We start from the raw sequence: 20,149 nt of genomic DNA, 5'->3' as shown, positions 1-20,149 counted from the left end.
GCAAAGGTTTCTTTGAGGTGGCCCAGTTGAAGCAAGATACCAGCAGTTGGAGCACAAACTCCAGAGATGGTTTTGGTAGATGTGAAGTTCATTGAACTGAGCTGCTGCCTTCACAAGGGTGATAGGTGAAAACAATATACAGATGATCCTGAACAATATGAGGTTTTAGGGCGTTGACCCCTATGCAAGAAAAAATCTGCACTTGATTTTACAGTCCGCCCTCTGTATCTGCAGTTCCGCATCCACGATTCAATGAACTGGGGACCATGTAGTACTGAGTACATATTTAGTGAAAGAAATCTGCATATAAATGCAGTTCAAACCTATGTTCAAGGGTCAACTATTTTGAAGGCTACAGTGCTCCCTGGGGGTGGTTTGCAGTTTTCAGCTGGGTCCTCTGAATCAGGGAGAAACTTCCTCAAAGGAGAGGTGAGGGTGAACCTTGAAACCAGCCTCTGAGTCTTCAACCCCATCCCTCCGCAAGGACTGACACCTCAAGTGTGTCTGGGGAGTGGAGAAGCTTGGTGAACCCCTTGTGGTTGAACCAACATTTACCAAATGCATTTGCTGTGGATTCTGCCCAGCACCAGCCGCTGAGAGGCAGCGAAGCACAGTGAGAAGAGGTTTTGGAGAATTCAAATTCAGGGTTTGGATTCCTCTGCCCAGCTTAAGGCAGAGCCACCCTCAGCTCCTGGGAGAGTCTGGAACCCTGGAGCTGTGGGGCAGCCTGGTCTGAGGGGGGCGCTCTGCACCACCCTGGCTGCATCCTGGCTAGGGCCCTGGCCTCTTCCGGCCAGTCTGCTCTCAGTGGGGTGGGGTCAAGCTGGAGGGGCTGGCTGTGTGCTGGAGCCCGAGTGAGCTGCCTGCTAATGGGGCTGGGCCACCCCGCACTGCTCCCTGGAGGCTGGACAAGGCTGGGATTGTTCTCTGGCTCCCTTTTGTCTCCCACTCCCCGCCCAGGCTTGGCCCGCCTGCCCGCCACTCTCTTCTCCCTCCCATTGGCCCGGCTGGCAAGAGGCAGGGACTCCACCCGTGGAGCCCGGGGCCTGCCGACCCACCAGCTTAGGAGCGCCCATCAAACTCTGGGTAAGGAAGCTCACCTGGGGCCAAGACGCCCATTCTGGGGGAACTAGAGGCCACTTGCCTGCTCCGGCCGGCCCCTCCCCCTTTTCCATGGCTACAGCACAAACTACTTCAGAGACCTCTGAACCCCAGTGCTGAGGGAAGGGACCCTGAGGGGAGCTAGACGCCAGCATCGTCCTGGTCCACCCCTCCCCCAGGCAGCTGGGCCGCACTCGGGATAGTTTAGAATACCCCCATCCCACTTCCGGGAGGGGTCATCTATCTATCTCAGTTTCTTTTTTTTTTTTGGCTGCGCCCCAAGGCTTGTGGTAGTGGGATCTTAGCTCCCTGACCCGGGATCAAACCCAGGCCCTCGGCAGTAAAAGCACAGAGTCCTAACCACTGGACCGCCAGGGAATTCCCGGGGTCATCTATCAAATCTCAGCCAGGGTGCAGGGACTAGGGACCAGGTCGGCCTTGTGCCCAGCGGGGTCCCCAGCCCCCAGCTCAAGGGCAGAGGGCCCCCCAAATGTTGAAAGACAGGAACAGAGGCTTTGGGTTCGGGCTGGCGGTGTGAGGGCCCAGAGTGTGTGTGGAGCAAACATGCACACAGAGAGTAGGCAAAGCGATGACAGGAAGAGGCGTGGGGCGGGGCTGGAAAGTTTTGGCCTGGAGAGGTGGGAGGAGTGTCCTGTTCTCCCTCCTCCCGGGGCAGTTCCACCCACCCCGGTGGCCCAGGCCATCCACTTGTGCCAAGGAATGTGCCTGGGAGAGGCGGCCTGAGAGGCGGGAGGGGCAGCAAAGCTGCGGCCACCCGGAAGCAGCGCACAGGTCTGAGGCTGAGGGGCCGGGGCTCAGGAGGGGCAGGGACCCCAAATGCCCCCCGGGGCACAAGTGTAGTCTTCAGAGAAGAGCCAGGCATCCCCCTAATTCCTTGTCCCACCGGTAGGCATCTGGCCTCTCCAAGAATTCTCCCTGAGCACCCTAAGTTTTCTGTGCTCAGCCCAGGCACTGTGAGCCAAGGGGCTTTCTGGTGCTGGCAATGGCGGTGGTGGTGTGTGCTTAGGCTCTCTCTGTGCTGTCCTCCGTAAGTCAGGGTTCTTCTGAGACAAAAATTGGGGGTTGGGGACCTGGCTCCAGGGTCCAGGGTTACTGAGGCAGCCTTCTGGCTGAGAAGGACCCTCCACTCCTTGCTGAGTTGAGGCTGACCAGCCCCTCTCAATGGGGGAACTAAATAGCCCCCAGGCTAGGCTGGGGAGGGGTTGGGGTTATGACCACTGGGGAAGCTGGGCCAGCCTCCCCTGGCCTGAAGCAAGCAGCTTGGTGGCCAGCTGCCACCCACATGCATGCCCGTGTACACAGCCTACCCTGGGACTCAGTGACCAGGTCCAGCCTGGACCTGGGCGAAAAGGGACCTGTGGATGGGGGCAGATACCTAATTCCCCCTGCCCTTTGTCTCTAGGTCAACGTGGAGGTGCCGGGCCACCATGCTCAGTCTCAAGCTGCCCCAACTCCTTCGCATCCACCAGGTCCCCAGGGTGAGGGATTCACCAACTCCTACTTCTCAGGGGACTGGCTGGGGCAGTTTCTTCTCTTTTTGCAAGTGCAGAAGTCCCTGCTCTAGGCTAGCTCTTATCCCTGCCATTTCAGTGTGGGACTCTTCTGTTCTCTAAGGAACAGGCTTGTGACCGGCTCCCTAGAGCCCAGAACACGCCTTTATCCAGAGTCGCCTTCCTCAGAGCACCCTGTGTCCATCCTATCTTGTCCCCTTACTCTGCCTCTTCTGTTTCTCACCTGCTCTCTGGGTACTGGAACCTGTGGTGAGATGGGGTTGGATTTAGTTTGACTTTTGGGGCCTTTGTGATCTCCAGCCCATTCCCTTCAACCCTGCTTCCAGAGAAAGGGTGGGATACAGTGGAGTCCCTTGGAGAGAAAGGGTGGGACACAGTGACTCCTCTCCTCTCCCTGCCCCCCACAACCCCAGGTGTTCTGGGAAGATGGTATCATGTCTGGCTACCGCCGCCCCACCAGCTCGGCCTTGGACTGTGTCCTCAGCTCCTTCCAGATGACCAACGAGACCGTCAACATCTGGACTCACTTCCTGCCCACCTGGTGAGGGAGGCTCTGTCCCAGGTTTGGGCCTCGAGCTCAAGGGGGTACTCAGGCGGACCGGGACCGTCCGGGCCCGCGGGCTGCACTGGGAGTCGCTGGGGGTCCGGTGGCCTGAGCACGTGCCCGCCGCAGGTACTTCCTGTGGCGCCTCCTGGCGCTGGCGGGAGGCCAGGGGTTCCGGTCGGAGCCCTACCACTGGCCGCTGCTCGTCTTCCTGCTGCCCGCCTGCCTCTACCCGTTTGCGTCGTGCTGCGCGCACACCTTCAGCTCCATGTCACCCCGCGCGCGTCACATCTGCTACTTCCTGGACTACGGCGCGCTCAGCCTCTACAGCCTGGGTGAGCCCCGCAGCGGAGGCCGGAGCGGTGGGCAGGGGGGGGCGGGGGCGTTCCGGGGCGGGGCGGGGGTGTGGCGCGGGGTCTCTGGGGCGGGGCCTCAGCTCCCGCCCCGCCCCCCGCCAGGCTGCGCCTTCCCCTATGCCGCCTACTCCATGCCGGCCTCCTGGCTGCACAGCCGCCTGCACCAGCTATTTGTGCCCGCCGCCGCACTCAATTCTTTCCTGTGCACCGGCCTCTCCTGCTACTCCCGGTGGGTTCTCGGCCAGTGGTGAAGGGGAAGGCGGAGGGACAGGACAGGGCACCCACAAACACTTGGACACCCAGGACCGCTGGGTTGTGCCTGCATTTCACTGCTCTTGAACAACATTGGTAACAATGGGACCGTTTATTGAGGACTGACTGTGCCCAGACCCTGTGCACCAGCACCATCCCTGCGCTGTCTCTAACTCTCACAGCCACGTTAAGAGGCAGGTGTCTATCCCCGTCTAACAGCTGTTGTCACTTACAGAGGAGTCATGTGGCCTAAGGGCTTTCACAGCCACTAAGCTACACTGACATTCCATCTTGGCCAAAGGTCCCCTGCCCTCCTCTGACCCCCACCCCAGCGTAAGGATGGTGACCAGCCTTTCACTCCCGCCTCCCAGGTTCCCCGAGCTAGAAAGCCCTGCACTCAGTAAGATCCTCCGCACGACCGCCTTCACCTATCCCTTTCTGTTCGACAACCTCCCGCTCTTCTATCGGGTAAGGCTCCTGCTTTCCTGTCCTGACTCTCACAGTGCCCACTCCCAGCCCTGCCCCCTCGATCCCTGACTCAGCCCTGCCGCCCACCCTCCTAGCCCAGCACCCAGTCCAGCTGTGCCCTCCCCCTCCTCATCCTCACCAGATCCCAGACACATGATGTCCACCCCCAAAGCCCCTCCCCGTCAACCCTGCTTTTCCTTTGCCAGCTCGTACTGTGCTGGGGCAGGGGCCACAGCTGTGGGCAGGAGGCACTGAGCACCAGCCACGGCTACCACCTCTTCTGCGCGTTGCTCACTGGCTTCCTCTTTGCCTCCCACCTGCCTGAGCGGCTGGCACCAGGACGCTTTGATTACATCGGTGAGAGCACACCTGGCCTGGCCCGGGACGGGATGGGGAGACGGCTCCCCAGAGCACAGAGTGAACTGAGTAAACGAGAGTATTCCTGGCAGGGCCCTCAGGGTCCAGGCCCAGCCCCAGTCCTCAGATAACAACAAAACCAGCAGCCTGTAGGCCAGGGGCTCTGTGCACAGCAGCTCACTCACTCTCGCCAATAACTCTGGGAATTGGGTTTCTTATTCCCAGTTTTAGGGGGGTAGCAGGCCCAGAGGATGTGGTGCTCACCATGGGTCACAGGATGAGTTGGAGCAGCCCTGGGGATGGGGTATGTGCCCTCAACCGCCCATCCTCCCCACAGGCCACAGCCACCAGCTATTCCACATCTGTGCAGTGATGGGCACGCACTTCCAGCTGGAGGCGGTGCTGGCTGATATGGGATCTCGCCGAGCCTGGCTGGCCATGCAGGAACCGCCGCTGGGCCTGGCGGGCACAGTGGCCACACTGGGCTTGGCGGTGGCCGGGAACCTGCTCATCATCGCTGCTTTCACAGCTTCCCTATTTCGGGCTCCCAGTGCGTGCCCCCTGCTGCAGGGTGGCCCGCTGGAGGGGAATGCAAAGGCCAAACTACAGTGAAGCCCCAGCTCTGAGCCTGCCTTGGAGGGAAGCAGAGCCCAGGCCTCCCCGCCCCGTGCTGGGGAGGAGCCCAGACCCAGGCCTGATCAGATGGGGGCACTTCTGAGCCTGGAACCAAGAGGAGTGGCTGAGGAGAGAGGAGTGCGGAGATCAGAAGGCAGAGGAGCGGAGAGGGGCTGGGGGGCTGGTAGAGAGCAAGAGGGTCAGGGAGGGTGCTCTTGATGGGGCTGGGGGAAGTGCTGAGGGTCTGAGAGGGGAGGTGCGTGTGTCCAGGCTGGAGCTGCCCCACCCGCCATCGAAGGCTGGGATGGGGAGGTGTTGGGCCCTTTCATCTGGTCCCATCTCTGGTGCTCCTGGAGTTTCTGCTCAGCCCAGGCAAGAACTAACATGACTAACCCAGGCCCATCCTGAATGCTTATTAACCAGGCCGGGAGGCCCGCTACTGCCCCCACCCGCAAACCAGGCAGTACCGTCTACCGGAAGCTCTTTGCCTACGGCGACGAGGCTGTCTGTCCTGGTCACAGCCGTGTACTCCAGGCGTTCAGGCCTTTGGGATCTGGTCTATTTGGGTGTGTCACAGATGGGGCAGTGGGTTGAGGTGGGGGAAGGTGCTGGGCTAGAGAGGAGAACCCTATTTAGACTTCAGGAAGCCTTCAATGCTTCTGGACTGAGGCAGGGATAAATAAATAACTCAACAACAGATTTTGGGAAGCACTTTCTGGGACTGAAAAAGGTAAAACCTCCTCTCCACTCCCCATCCTCCCAATACCTCCTCCTCACACTCCATAGATGGACAAAGAATCACAGCCCCACCAGTTCCTCTTCTGGAGTTTATTCTGGAGCAGCTGGGATGACGCTCCCAGCTGCTGGGATCTCACACGTGCCAGGCAGGGAGGTCAGGGCGAGGGGAGGGGGAGGGGTCCCGGAGAGGAGCCAGAGCTGGGGGCTGCCAGCCAGGCCGGCAGGGCTGAGAGCTCTAGGCTGTGCCGTAGAAGCGCCGATAGGCCTCCTGGAAGCCAATGTGGTCAGCCAGCTCGTCACAGGCGGGGTTGAGCTCACACACCTCCCTCCTGGGCTCCAGCGGATCTGGGTAGGGGGCTGGGGCCCTGAGAGCCCAACACACTGGCATCAGCCTCCATGCAAAATGCCCGCCCCTCCTCCCACTGCACTTGGGGCTCCAGAGTCCTCCCACAGCGGTCGCTCCTCCCAGCCCATCCTGGAGATGCAGGGCCCTGGCCCAGCACCTCCTTTTCTCTCACCCCAGCCCATGATCCAGGTAGCGCCTGAGTCTCTTCACCACCTCGCTGCTCTCCTGCTTGGACACAAAGGCTGTGGAGCAGAGGGTCAGGGGTCAGGTGACTCCGAGTTTGGGTGGACAAGGTGGGGAGTAGGCTGGCCTTCCTGAGAGCCAGATGGGAGGGGGCAGGAGGGGAGAATGGGACTGAGGGGACCAGGGTGAGACAGGGGTGCTGGGAGTGGGCAGCACCACTGAGTGATACAGGGCACAGCTTCCCATCAGGCCCTGCCTCATACCTGCACCTTTGCCAGACTCCTCATCTCTGGGCTTTGCATCTGCAAAAAAAAGGAGCCCAGTTCACCCCTGCTCATCCCTAGGGCTCTCCCTCTCCTCCCCTCCTCTCTGGCAGCTTGCTCTTCCCTCCTCTCCCTCCACAAGGACAGCAGTGGGGGCAAATGGACTGAGCCCACAGAAACGTGGTTAGACTGCCAATAGGGACTGCCAGTGGAAGGGGTGAGGAGAGGTGAGGCCATGGTGCTTTCCCCTCGCAGATCCCGCGGGCTGGGGCAGGGATAGGGGCACTCACCTGCCCGGCCAGCGAGGCAGAGTGTGGCCAGGGCCAGCAGGGCGAGGAACATGAGGGGTCTCATGGTGTGTCTGTCAGCGGCTGCGCTAGGGCTGCTGCTCAGGACTCAACTGCCCCTCCCAGCTTCCAGCGCTGTTTTATACTCTCTGGGCTGTGCCCCAGAGGCAAGGGTGCGGGCGGGTCTTGGGGGAATCTACCAGGGCTATTTGGGGGTCATCCGCCTAGGCCAAACCCCAAAGGATGTTGTGGTTGGAGCTGCGGCTGCCTGGGCAGGCCCCTGGGAGTGATGGAGGAAGGTGGGCCTCAGTCCAAGACTGCCAGCCTCCAGACAAGGTCCCCAGCCCCTCCTCAAGGGGGTCGCCCCAGGTCCTCCAGCCCCTACTCACTCTCCCTCGGAGCCCCAGCCTCAGTTTGAGCACCAGCGGGGCAGACCAGGATGGGTAGGAGGGGGAGCCTAGAGAGGAAGGGGGGCCCAGAGGTCCAAAATAGATTTGCACAGAGCTGGGCTACAGCCTCTCACAGGCTGATTTCCACCGTCAGCCCTGTGGGCAGGAGCCAAATTCAGGGAGGGAGGGCCAATGCCCTCATTCACCCCGAGGGCTCCTGCCTCAGAGAGACCTCAACAGCAGGCCTGGCATGGGGGCGGCTGGACTCTGCTCAGGCCCTGAGCCTCGGGACGGGGGAAGGGGTTGGGGCAGCATAGGGCCAAGAGCCAAAAGCCAACACAGGTGTGGCCAGGCGTGAGGTAAGGACAGCCCTTCTGTCTGCTACTGGCCAGGTGGGCAATGAGGTGGGAACCCCCTTCCCCATGCCCCTTGCACCTCTGAGCTCCTGATCGCCCCCACCCCGATCCTTTTCCTGCCCTCACAGCCTCCCCATTGCCAACAACCTTGGGGACCTGTCCTCCGAGGGGCAGAACATTCAGCCTGAGAAGCCCCACCCCACACCTGAAAGCCACTTCTGCCTCAGCTCAGCCTGGAGAAGAGGGAGGGTGTCCTCACCCACCACCCACTCACCAGGTGGAGACCTGCCAGACGAAGCACTGCTGCCTCCACCCCACAGCCGGTGGCTGGATGTTTGGGTGTGTCCAGGAGGAGAGAGGAGCCACTAGGCTCAATTTGGGGGGGTGGGGTTGATGATCAGGGACCACCCTGCCATCTTCCCGAGTGTCCCCGCTGCTCCTAGACAGACCCAACCAGGCCTCTCTCTACAGAGTTAGGGTGAAGCCCTCGCCAGGGAAGAAAGCTCTGCCCCCACCCATACCCACCCCCTTCACCCTCCAGTCTGGAGGAAACACCCACCCTGCCTTTGGCTAAGTCACTCCTGATGCCCTGTGGCCCTGGCTGGGGAAGAGGGGGTTGTGAGAAGCCAGAGCACAAAGTCCCAGCCTTTGGAGGGCCCACTTGCTCCATGCTCGAGCACTCACCAGGCACAAACAAACACCTAGGGAGGCCCACCATAGAGCCTCTCAGAATCAACCCAAGGCAAAGAGAAGGGCAGGCGCAGCTGGACAGAGTGACACCCCCCCAGCAGCTTGTCCTGGCCTCAGGGAACCCAAGGCTCCTGGTTTCTGTGACAAGGGGCTTCACTGCCCTTCCATACATGATGGTCAGATGCACCCCCCACCAACCCACCCCAGCCTGGAGGCTCTTGGAGCCCTGCAACTGGGGCCTCGATTGGAGCCAGGACTCCGGAGTCCAGGGGGGGATCTTGGCCCAGGAGAGTCCTGGGAGAGGGAGCATCCTCACAGATTACAGTGTAGTGGAGGAAGTTTATTTGCGGATGTGGGGAGAACATGGCAAGGGCCCTTGGGCTGGCCAGCAAGGGGGCAATCAGTGGAAACTGAATACCGATTCCCCAAGCCAGGTCCTAGGGAGGGCTCAGGAATAGGCGATACGTGTGATGGGGGTAGGGTGGGGGGTTGGCCTGAACCTAAAGGAGAGGAAGCATGGTGCCTAATTCCCAGGGCAGGAGCTGGCCAAGAATCCTAAAGTTAGAAGAAAACAGGGAGGAATCTGAAGGTAGTGTGTGTTTTTGACCCCAAGGGAGCCCCAGAGGCACAACGGCAGTGGAGACAGCTGAGGCCTCCTTCTCCGGCAAATTCCATCACTGCTTAGGGACTGTTCTCGGAGGCCGCTCACTCAGGCCCAGCATCCTGGACCACAGGCCCTTGACCTTGACTGCCCTCTGCTCCTGGGCCGGGCCCTCTCCTCCTCACTCAGGCTCCCTCAGCACGGCCACCAGCTCCTTCTGTTCTCTGTGTAGAGCCTGACATCAATGAGAGAGAACAGACAGACTGGGAGATGAGAAAATCCAAACCCTTTCCCTCCACTGTCCTTGACTCCAGGCCTGGGTTTCCCCCAGGATGATAAGGGGTCTGTAACTCATATCACAGGCCCAGCAGGGCATATTAGGAAATCCGCCCCACTCAGCAGTTGTTTATGGCAGGCTGGGTGCCATGGCCACCTAGGCTGGGCCCCCCAGAGCAGAGCCGATTTTCAAAAAGGGCCCCTTAAGTGTCCCCCAATCCTCTGACCTCACCGGAGATTTCTAGCAGAGAAACTTTCTTAAGTGGACTTTCAGCTGGGCTACAGACATGGGAATTGTAGTGAAAAAGGGCTCTTTGAGCCCACACAGGGCTCAGCACTGAACACTCAATCCAGCTGACCCACTTCAAACAATGGTTAGCATCTGTAGCTGTAATGGGAGAGGTGGGGCTATAAGAGCAGGGGGCTTCCTTCTTCCTCTTAAAATAAAAGCACTGAATGTCAGAGCTGGCAGGGCGTTGGGGATCACTATTTGGCCAATTTGGAAGCCAAAGCCTAGACAGGGGAGTGACCCTTGGCCTCATGGTGATGAAGCGCCAATGGCAGAGCAGCCGGAGGACTCAGCAAGGCAGCCCCGAGAGTACCCGAGACACAACTCTCAACTGTGGAACCTGTCCCAGGAGACGGCGCTAGGCTGAGGCCTCGCTTATACCACCTGGGTGTCTGCTGTGTAGAGCCTGGGCCACTGCACTACACTACACTAGACTACACACCCCCAGGGCCAGTGTGTTACAGGAGGAGGCTGAGGGGGTGAAGATAAGAGGAAGCAGCGCAAGGCACCAGCCTTCCTCCTGCTGCCGCCTCCCTGAGGCTTGGGGCCTTGCTGAGGCTGGGGCAGGGCCTTCAGATTGCCCCTGACTGGTCTTGGGAAGGAGACCAGGGGACCTGAGAGCCATGGATCTGGGGACTTATTCCCCTCGGGAATAGGAGGGTCTGCCCCAGGAAGGGAGCTGCCGAGTGGCCACAGGTAAACATAAGTTGGACATCTAAATGATGAAGAGAACCCAATAATGGGCCACCGTTCAAGCCCCACTAGAAACCCTCTTTTGGAACTACATTTTGAGCCGGCGAGAAAATCCATCTCATCACTCTGTAGCCACATGTGCTATCTGCGTCACCCAGCCTGATTACTCTCTTCTCCCTTATTCACCAACCTGGCCCCAAGTGACTGTGGGCCACTTTCAGAAATTAAGTTCACCCTCAAAGGACACATATTTGTTGCATGGAGGATGTTTTAGGTATGTTGACGGCTCTCGAAGTCATTCTAATGTACACATTTTAAAGGTACTGGGCAGTGGTCACGTGGAGTAGAACCACCATGGCTACAGAGGATTAACCCTGACCCTGACATGGAGGAGCCATCCCTGGGCAAGTCACTTGCCCTCTCTGGGCCCGTTTTCTCCTTGGCTGCAGCAGGGGAGCACGTGCCTGAGGGCAGGGCCGGGACACTCACCTGCCAGGCCTGCTGCCGGGCCTGGCCCTGCAGCTGCAGCTCCTCCACCTGCCTGCGCCCGGCCAGGACGGCATCTGCCAGCTGCCTGTTCTCGGCCTCCTGTTTCTGCACACGGCGCTGCAGGGCGTCCCGCTGCTGCAGAAAGTAGGGCACCACAGCGCTGCGCAGGTCTTTCTCTGGGATCCCACTAGGGCGCCTGCAGGGCCGCAGGGGGCACAGGGGTTGGGACAGGGAGTCGTCGTGTGGGGTAAGGCTTCTCCTTCCAAACCCAGTCAGTGGCATTCCCACCTTCAGCCTCATGCTGGGCTGGCTTTTGAGGCCTCTCCTGTGGTCCCTCTCACTCCCAAGACCCAACCGCATGGCTCCTGCTCCTGAGGGGAACGCTAACCCCTTGTCCCTTAGCTTCAGCTCCCAGGAACCCATCTCTCCTCTTCTCACCAACCCGCACCTTAGCCCTCCTCCTCATCCACAGACACTCCCTCCAGCTGTAAACCTCCAGGGCTAGAGATGACTTTCCTCGGTCCTTGTGACCATGTGCCTTGCTGGTGCATCCACACCATGGGACTGTGAGCTGGAGAGATGGGGGGAAGGTGGAGGCCTGAGAGCAGGCCCAGACCCCAAGAGGCCCTGGCTGGCTAATGTGAGAAGATAAAGGAAAGATAGGTCTGAGGAGGCAAGAGTTTAGGGGGTTCTGAGTGCCCAGAGTGAGGAGATAGGTCAGTTCTGATGGGCAGTGGGGTAGAAGCCACTGTGGGTTCTTTAAAAATTCTTTCTCAGTTATAAAAGTTAATTCTCTTAAGTTATGAATGTCACAAAGCATTAGCAAACTGAAAAGCACAAAAATGGTTTTTACTCCTCCTGACCTAGGATTCTACTCAGGCAGGGAATGGAGGCAAGAGGCAGGAGCTCAGGCCACTCGCCATCTCGGTGGCCTCAACTCTCCACCCCTGTCCCCAGGGCCTCCTTCTCCACCCTGCCCAGAACAACCTGGCAGCAGGGCTGCCCACTGGAATGACAGCTCCGGGAGAGAAGGTCTTTCGTGTCTTAGTCACTGCTGAATCTCTGGCATCTAGAACAGTATTAGGCGTATAGTAAGTGCTTCTAAGTATTTGCTGAATGAACAAATGAATAAAAACCAGATGCCTGGGACAGACTAATCGACATAAGACTCCAAACCTCGCTATTGTGCCTCATCCCACTCCCTCTACCCTCTCTCTTGAAGGCCAGATGGGTCCTGAAATGAGCTCCCCGGGAAGATTTCTCATCCCAGTCACCTCAACCCCCTGGACAACATGCGCTTGCCCCCAGCTCTCCTCCCCCAGAGGGGCTATGCATTTGTCTCTCTGTTCTGGGTCACTGTTTGGTGTTGGTCCTCTCCACCTGTCCCTGTCACAAGGTCCTCTCAGGGGCTGAGAGCCCAGAGTCTCATGCATATGGGTCCATCAGAAAAGCTCCTTCAAGATGCTGAAATGCTGCCTCTTTCCCCGCGAGCCCTCCCGTGGCCGGGGGAGCAGGCATCACCCTTCTCACCAAGCCGGCTCCTTGCAGTCCTTGCTTTCTTCCACAATCGCATCCAGCGCATTCAGGACAGCTTCCAGGTTTCCCTCCGCTTTGATTTCAGAGATTTCCTCCTGAAGAGAAAAGAGGAAAGAGCTATAGTAATACCAGACAATTCCATATGCTGAACTACTAATGGCACTTAGTAAAATTTTAGCTAATTTAAGTTCTGTCTTTATACAAACATTCCAACTTTTCTACATGTGACTTTTATAATTAAGAAAATAAAGTAAAAATAGAATACATTTAAAAAGAGCCTGCAGGGCTTCCCTGGTGGCGCAGTGGCTGAGAATCTGCCTGCTAATGCAGGGGACACGGGTTCGAGCCCTGGTCTGGGAGGATCCCATATGCCACGGAGCAATTAGGCCCGTGAGCCACAACTACTGAGCCTGCGCATCTGGAGCCTGTGCTCCGCAACAAAAGAGGCCACGATAGTGAGAGGCCCGCGCACCGCGATGAAGAGTGGCCCCCGCTTGCCGCAACTAGAGAAAGCCCTAGCACAGAAACGAAGACCCAACATAGCAACCAATCAATCAATCAATAAAAATAAATTAAAAAAAGAGCCTGCAGCAAGCCTCTCCTCCTGCACATCATCTCTGAAGGCTGCATCCCTGTGGTTGTCCCCACAGCTGAGCACCCTTTGCGGACAGTACACACATTCAGATGCTTAACGAAGCTCATCCTGGAGTGTGACAGCATGGAAGTTAAACTCCCGAGAGGGATCACAGTTACTTAAAGACAGGAATGGAATCCTGTCCTTTTCTGTATCCCCTCCGGTATGCAGTTCCAATGAATTCAACAATTTGCTAAGTGCCTCCTCTGTGCCAGGCTTTGCACCAGGTGCTGGAGGAACACAGAGAAGTAGACCCAGGCGTGCCCTCGCTGAGCTCACAAGGTCAGGTGGGACAACAACTATAAACTCCATTACAACACAGGGCAAAGAGAGAAGGGGCATTCAAGACACCCCTGTCATTTGGAGGGAACAGAGGACAGTTTTGGGGACTGAGGGTAGAGAGGGGCTGAGGGCAGGGTACCTGCCTTCAGGGGGCTGACGATCTGGAGGCAGGACCCGAGCCAACAGTACCTGCTGGGCTTCTTGCCACTCACCTGGATAGATGTCTGCAACTGAGTTACAAACTTGTCATAGATGCGCTGTGTCATCTCAGGCTGCAACTGGTAGAAGCACTTGTAACAGTCAGTGAATCTCTGGTAGCTGGGGGGAAGGAGAGAAGGCAAAGGTTGGGGGGTTCAGAGTCATTGGCTCTTGCCTGGGCAGCCCTGCCCCTCATCACAGGACTCTGAGCCTTGTCTTTTTCATGGCGCTGGTTAAAGGCAGTGGATGCAAAGTGTCTCATCTGCAGCTCCAGTCTCTGAGGATGGCTCAGCCCCACCAGTCTCCCCACTTCCTCTCAGCAGAGCCCCAGCTGAGTTCAGGTGTCTCCCTCTGAAGGGTGGGTCACAATGAGGCCAGCCATGGTTCTTAAACTTGACCTTACCAAGCACCAAATCACCAGGAGAGCTTGTTAAAACTCAGATCGCTGGGCCCCACCCCCTCAGTTTTGAACAAGCTCCAAGGTGATGCTGGTGCTGCTGGTCTGGGCACTCCACTTTGAGAATCTCTGGTCATTCTAGTCCCCTTGCAGGGCTGCGTTAGGACAGGACATGTGGTCTCTGGGAGAGGTTTCCTTACTCCTAAAAAGAGCCACACAGGAAGGAACTGATGTCTGTAGGGAATGACTATATCCAGGTGATGCCTCTAGCTCCCGGCAACCATGGAGGGCCTGGTCTGAGAGCAGAGTTTCTACCCTAAGGAGGCAGAGCAGAAAGAGGGAAAGAACTCGGGTCTCTGAGAACATCGTCAAGCTGCTGAAAACGCCCACCTGGAGCAACCCTACCTTGGGGCTTCTTGTTAGTGAGCTAATGGATTTCTCTTATTGTTCACGCCATTTAAAATCAGGTCTCTGTCACTTGGCAGCAGATACACCCCTTGTAGCTGGAAAGGTCAAAGGGTACCCAGTACACTCCCAACGGCTTGTTCTTGGAAAAAGAAACTCAAATAAGGTAAATGGCTGTCTCCTCTCCCTCCTCGTTTTTGTGCGTGTCTCTCAGCCTGCTCTCTCAGGCCCTTCCCCTCCACAAGTGTTCACTGAGCACCTGCTATGTGCTGGGTGCTCCGGGTCAGTGAGACTGGCACAGCCCTCCTAGAGCTTCCAGTAGAGGAAGAGATGGCAGCAAACACAGAAACTCACATGTGAATGTGGAGAAGATTACTTGTGGAGAGTGCCTGGAAGGAAAAGGACCGGGGTCATGGGGCTGAGAGGGTGTACCATGGGGATCACCTCTAAGTGTGGAGGTGGTCGGTGAAGCCCTCTCTGATGAAGCAACGTTCAAGGGACCTGCAAAAAGTGTCTGAGGAGGAGTCCTGGAACACAAAAAACCCACCCTGATGCTTCGCTATGGGCCCAGATACCCCTCAGCCACGTGGGCCAGGCTGCTGGGCTCTGGACAAACAGGGGGTTAGGTACCTGGAACTCCATGCATAGCCCCCACCACACCCAGGGAGTCACTACTGGGTCCTCCCTTTCTCATGGCTCTTTGGGCCTCCTGGCCCAATTCCTACCCCCAAAACAATGTCTTCTGAAACAGGTGCAGTGTGAGAGCAGTGGTGTGCTGAGGCCAGCTCACAGTGGCTTGCAAGAGATAACCGTTAAATTTCCAGGAAATCTGTGAGCCAGTTGTTAAACACAGCCATTACTGAAAATTAAATTATACAAAGTTACAATAAATTATATTAAAAACAAAGGTACCAGGACTTCCCTGGTGGGGCAGTGGTTAAGAATCTGCCTGCCAATGCAGGGGACATGGGTTCGAGCCCTGGTCCGGGAAGATCCCACGTGCCGCAGAGCAACTAAGCCCGTGCGCCACAACTACTGAGCCTGCGCTCTAGAGCCTGCGAGCCACAACTACTGAGCCCACGTGCCACAACTACTGAAGCCCGCGCACCTAGAGCCTGTGCTCCGCAACAAGAGAAGCCACCGCAATGAGAAGCCCACGCACTGCAACAAAGAGTAGCCCCCGCTCGCCGCAACTAGAGAAAGCCCGCACGCAGCAACGAAGACCCAATGCAGCCAAAAATAAATAAATAAAATAAATAAATTTATTTTTTAAAAAAAGATAATAACTGCTCAAAACATATGACTTCCTAATCATTCTACACATTTTACTCTGCTCTGGAAGCTGTTTCCATCTATGGTCTCGATCTGTGGAAACAGGTGTGCTGCCGGCCATCTCTTCTCTACTGTGTGTAGTGATGCTACGCTGGTAAGCTTAGGAGTATTTACACCTCAGAAACTGGCAAACACTGCAAGCCAGAGCTTTATTTCAGGAGAGCTGGCTGTACGCACCTACCAGCACACCTCTGGGTAAGGGTGACAGTCTCCCATCCTTCTGAGGGTACACATTCGATATCAGTACCCCTTGGAGGCTAAACCTACGTACCAAAAGGACAATACAAAGATGACAGGCATCATTTCAACCCGCAGCAGAGCCCCAGACATCTTGTTTTGCCGCTGGCCCCACGAGCCACGCAGTCTGTGGCTACATGGAGGATGTGGAGGGATACATGACGCCTGACAAAGCACAGCTGCAATTGAAACCGGGTAATTGTGGCTTGAAATGGGTTTGGCTCAAACACGGGAGATCCTGTTCCTCCTCCCAGCCCACTCGCCAGGCGCATCTGAGCTGGGTGCATCTCCACCCAGTTCAGGCGGCTGGCAGCAGACAGGGCCCAGGGCAGGGGTGAGGATAATTCTGCCCACCGGTGCTGCCCGTCAACCCTTCTGGTGTCCCCTTTGGGGTCTGAGACTTCAGTGAAAGTGAAGGATCCAGAAACATGCACACTGTTACAAACACACAAGATGGGAAACATATGCTCCAAGGACATGGAGGGAGAACAGCCAGGTTGGAGGCCAGGAGGAAAGTGATTTCTTTTCTTTTCTTTTTTTATTGGAGTATAATTGCTTTACAATGTTGTGTTAGTTTCTGCTGTACAGTGAAGTGAATCAGCTATATGTATACATTTATCCCCTCCCTCTTGGACCTCCCTCCCCCCCATTCCACCCATCTAGGTCATCACAGAGCACTGAGTTGAGCTCCCTGTGCTATACAGAGGGTTCCCACTAGCTGTCTATTTTACACATGGTAGTGTATTTATGTCAAACCTAATCTCCCAATTCATCCTACCCTCCCCTTCCCCCACTGTGTCTACACGTCCGTTCTGTACGTCTGCGTTTCTATTCCTGCCCTGCAAATATATTCACCTGTACCATTTTTCTAGATTCCACATATATGCATTAATATACGATATTAGTTTTTCTCTTTCTGACTTACTTCACTCTATATGACAGACTCTACGTCCATCCATATCTCTACAAATGACCCAATTTCATTTCTTTTTACGGCTGAGTAATATTCCACTGTATATATTTACCATATCTTCTTTATCCATTCATCTATCGATGGACATTTAGGTTTCTTTTCTTTTCTTCTAGTTTCATTGAGACATAATTGACATACAGCACCCTGTAAGTTTAAGGTATACAGCATAATGATTTGACTTACATATATTGTTAAATGATTACCACAGTAAGTTTAGTTAATATCCATCATCTCAAATAGAAACAAAAAAAAAGAAAGAAAAGAAAAAAAAAGGATTTTCCTTGTTATGAGAATTCGTAGGATCTGCTTTCTTAACAGCTTTCACATATACCATACAGCAGTGTTAACTGTAGTCATCAAGTTGTACGTTACATCCCTAGTACTTATTTATCTTATAACTGGAAGTTTGTATCTTTTGATCACCTTCATGCAATTCCCTCTCTCCCCAGCCCCCAGGGATTCCTTTCTTGAGAGACAATGCAGACTTGGGAATGCTGTGAATGCCCTTGTGAATTTCCTGAAAACATACATTCACAGAGAAACAGGAAAAGTGATGCATTTTAGAAAACATTCATTGCCACCCCATCCAAATGTCAACTTTTATCTTCTCATGTAAACTATATTATCTTTGTGGATAGAGATGCCATCTGCAATGGCGCTGGGATTTCCAGGGTACCCAGAACAGTATTAGATACATAGCACACTCAAGACATGCTGTAGACCAGGCGACTGGGGCTGAGCTGAGACCTGGGCTGCATGGCCTCAGGCTTGGTCCATTCCCAGCCACCTCCCCTACCCTGGACCCCAGGGTACCAGGGCCTGGGCTACTTGGACAGAGCAGTCCTCTTCACAGAGCATCCCCAATGGCCTCTCTGCCAAGCCCCCCTTTGCCCTCTGCTGGAACGGTCTCCTGGCCTCAGCCTTCCAAGGGTACACAAGGGGCCATCCAGCTTTGTGCTGGGTAAGTGTACGGCTCTAAAGACTGCCTGTCCTTTTGCCTAGGTTCAAATCCTACCTCTACCCCTCATCAGCTGAGTGATCCTGGACAACTTCTTTACCTTTATAAGCATCAGTTTCCTCCTTTGTCAAATGGAGATAATAACTATCCATAAGTCACAAAATTACTGTGAGGATTAAATGAGGTTACATATATAAATACTTAGTACAGTGCAGAGCACATCCGGAAATGCTCCATGTTAGCTACAATTATTATTACTATTCTCAAAGGAACAGTCCTCACCACCCCCTGAGAAGTGTAGAACACAGTCAGTAACTTGGCTTCCCAAGGTTGAGAAGTCTGCAGAAGGCAGGGGCTTAGTAAATGCATCTTGGTTGCAACTGCATGTGCAGGAAGAACCCATTGGCCCCCACTACAAAGAAAAGGCTACACTGTGGTCCCACAAAAAGGGCCACATTTGTCATCAATGAAAGTAACTTTTAAAAGCTGCATTTACTGTTTCAAAACAGAGATGATTACATTAACTGATTTTAACCTATTTTTTTCTCTTAAATACTTCTTGTGCAATATCTGAGATACCATCACTGTTTCTGAACTCACTGATAAAGCATGTCTTTTACTGCACTAAAAACTCATTGTAAACTGAGTTATCACACAAGTTTAACTTAAAGTACTTAAGGCCAGAATCAAACTCTGGTGGCTAGTCAATCTGTCAGTTTATATATGCAGATCAATTGTGTAGGAATGGAAAGACAGAGGCACAGACAAGTAAACACCTGTACGAGTGCTAAGGAAGCCCTGGCTTGCCTTCCTTCTCCATGGTAATCGGCTTGCTGCCTGACTGAACGCCTGTTCCACAGACTGTCCGCCAGAGGGCGGGTGAGAACTGGCGTTTCCGACCAGTAAAGGAGTGGAGGCCAAAGACAGACCAAGACGGATAGAAGCTGGGGATAGAAGCTGGGGAGCGCAGTGACAGAAATTCATGCTCTCCACCCTCCAACCACCACCTGTACAGCTGCCCTGTTTCATTAAGAAATGTTTCTCGGACTTCCCTGGTGGAGCAGGGGTTAAGAATCCTCCTGCCAATGCAGGGGACACGGGTTCGAGCCCTGGTTGGGGAAGATCCCATATGCTGCGGAGCAACTAAGCCTGTGCGCCACAACTACTGAGCCTGCACTCTAGAGCCTGCGAGCCACAACTACTGAAGCCCGCACACCCTAGAGTCTGTGCTCTGCAACAAGAGAAGCCACTGCAATGAGAAGCCCACGCACCGCAACGAAGAGTAGCCCTCGCTCGCTGCAACTAGAGAGAGCCCATGCACAGCAACAAAGACCTAACACAGCCAAAAGTAAATAAATAAATAAATAAATAAATTTTAAAAAAAGAAAGCAGAGAAAAGGAAAGGGAGGGGAGGGGAGGGGAGGGGTTTCTCTGTTTGGTCTTTCCCCCTTCCCCCTTTCTCGGCCCCAGGACTGAGAAAGCAAGAGGGGAAAAGAAAACAGAAGTGTTCCTTGGCTTCTCTGGTGGCGCGGTGGTTGAGAATCTGCCTGCTAATGCAGGGGACACGGGTTCGAGCCCTGGTCTGGGGGGATCCCACATGCCGTGGAGCAACTAGGCCCATGAGCCACAACTACTGAGCCTGCGCATCTGGAGCCTGTGCTCTGCAACAAGAGAGGCCGCGATAGTGAGAGGCCCGCGCACCGCGATGAAGAGTGGCCCCCACTTGCCGCGACTAAAGAAAGCCCTCGCACAGAAACGAAGACCCAACACAGCCAATAAATAATAAATAAATAAATAAATAAATAAAATTAAAAAAAAAAAAAAAGTGTTCCTTGATGAAAATAAGAGGTCAGCCAGCCACGTGTAAATCAATTAAGTTAGAACATTCCCTCACACCATACACAAAAATAAACTCAAAATGGCTTAAAGACTTAAAATATAAGACCTGACACCGTAAAACTCCTAGAAGAAAACATAGACAAAACATTCTCTGACGTAAATTGTACCAATGTTTTCTTAGGCCAGCCTCCCAAGGCAATAAAAATCAAAGCAAAAATAAACAAATGGGACCTAATCAAACTTACAAGCTTTTGCACAGCAAAGGAAACCATAAACCAAATGAAAAGACAACCTACGAACTGGGAGAAAATATTTGCAAGTGATGCAACCAACAAAGGCTCCCTGGAGGAAGCAACGTCTGAGACCTATGAGAGCAGCAGGAGTCGGTCAGAGGACAGAAGGCCCTGGCAGCGCAGCTGAAGAGTGCACAGGCATGCCTGTGTATGAAGATGTAATAACAGGAAATGTGCACTGAGCACTGACTATAACCAGGCACTGTTCTAAGCACTCTACGTGGAGTAACTCACTTAGTC

The 20,149-nt window shown here is 55.0% G+C and overlaps 3 protein-coding genes across 8 annotated transcripts in view; 1 reads left to right on the top strand and 2 right to left on the bottom strand.

Moving 5' to 3' along the window:
• The first annotated feature begins 1,521 nt into the window (after nt 1-1,521).
• On the top strand, nt 1,522-5,426 carry PAQR6 (progestin and adipoQ receptor family member 6). 2 transcript variants are annotated; one of them, XM_059902197.1, is made up of 8 exons: nt 1,522-1,893; nt 2,525-2,600; nt 3,047-3,174; nt 3,307-3,512; nt 3,636-3,762; nt 4,157-4,253; nt 4,460-4,610; nt 4,948-5,426. In XM_059902197.1, the coding sequence occupies exons 1-8, from the start codon at nt 1,691-1,693 to the stop codon at nt 5,220-5,222; spliced, it is 1,263 nt and encodes a 420-aa protein (XP_059758180.1). In that variant the 5' UTR covers nt 1,522-1,690; the 3' UTR covers nt 5,223-5,426. The 2 variants fall into 2 exon arrangements, with proteins under 2 accessions (XP_059758180.1, XP_059758190.1); XM_059902207.1 differs by lacking the exons at nt 3,307-3,512; nt 3,636-3,762.
• Nucleotides 5,427-6,038: 612 nt separating this feature from the next.
• BGLAP (bone gamma-carboxyglutamate protein) lies at nt 6,039-8,293 on the bottom strand. The gene is made up of 4 exons (XM_059933822.1): nt 7,046-8,293; nt 6,756-6,794; nt 6,482-6,551; nt 6,039-6,328 (listed from the first exon to the last, which is right to left on the bottom strand). Exons 1-4 carry the CDS (start codon nt 7,107-7,109, stop codon nt 6,199-6,201), a joined length of 303 nt encoding a protein of 100 aa, XP_059789805.1. The 5' UTR covers nt 7,110-8,293; the 3' UTR covers nt 6,039-6,198.
• Nucleotides 8,294-8,796: 503 nt separating this feature from the next.
• Nucleotides 8,797-20,149, bottom strand: part of LOC132371951 (solute carrier family 25 member 44) — a 45,695-nt gene continuing 34,342 nt past the window's right edge. For 2 of the 5 annotated variants that reach the window (XM_059933778.1, XM_059933769.1), the window contains 5 exons: nt 16,872-16,963; nt 13,490-13,595; nt 12,356-12,456; nt 10,826-11,021; nt 8,797-9,313 (listed from right to left, as the gene is read on the bottom strand). In XM_059933778.1, the coding sequence (XP_059789761.1) occupies nt 9,260-9,313; nt 10,826-11,021; nt 12,356-12,456; nt 13,490-13,595; nt 16,872-16,963 (549 nt within the window). In that variant the 3' untranslated portion in view covers nt 8,797-9,259. Of the gene's footprint in view, nt 9,314-10,825; nt 11,022-11,653; nt 11,895-12,355; nt 12,457-13,489; nt 13,596-16,871; nt 16,964-20,149 lie in introns of those variants that run through there. The other 3 variants (XM_059933799.1, XM_059933808.1, XM_059933788.1) reach the window with 3 other exon arrangements.

Source organism: Balaenoptera ricei, chromosome 1, assembly GCF_028023285.1.
Source record: "Balaenoptera ricei isolate mBalRic1 chromosome 1, mBalRic1.hap2, whole genome shotgun sequence".
NCBI classification, from domain to species: domain Eukaryota; kingdom Metazoa; phylum Chordata; class Mammalia; order Artiodactyla; family Balaenopteridae; genus Balaenoptera; species Balaenoptera ricei.
This window is presented reverse-complemented; position numbering and strand designations above follow the sequence as displayed.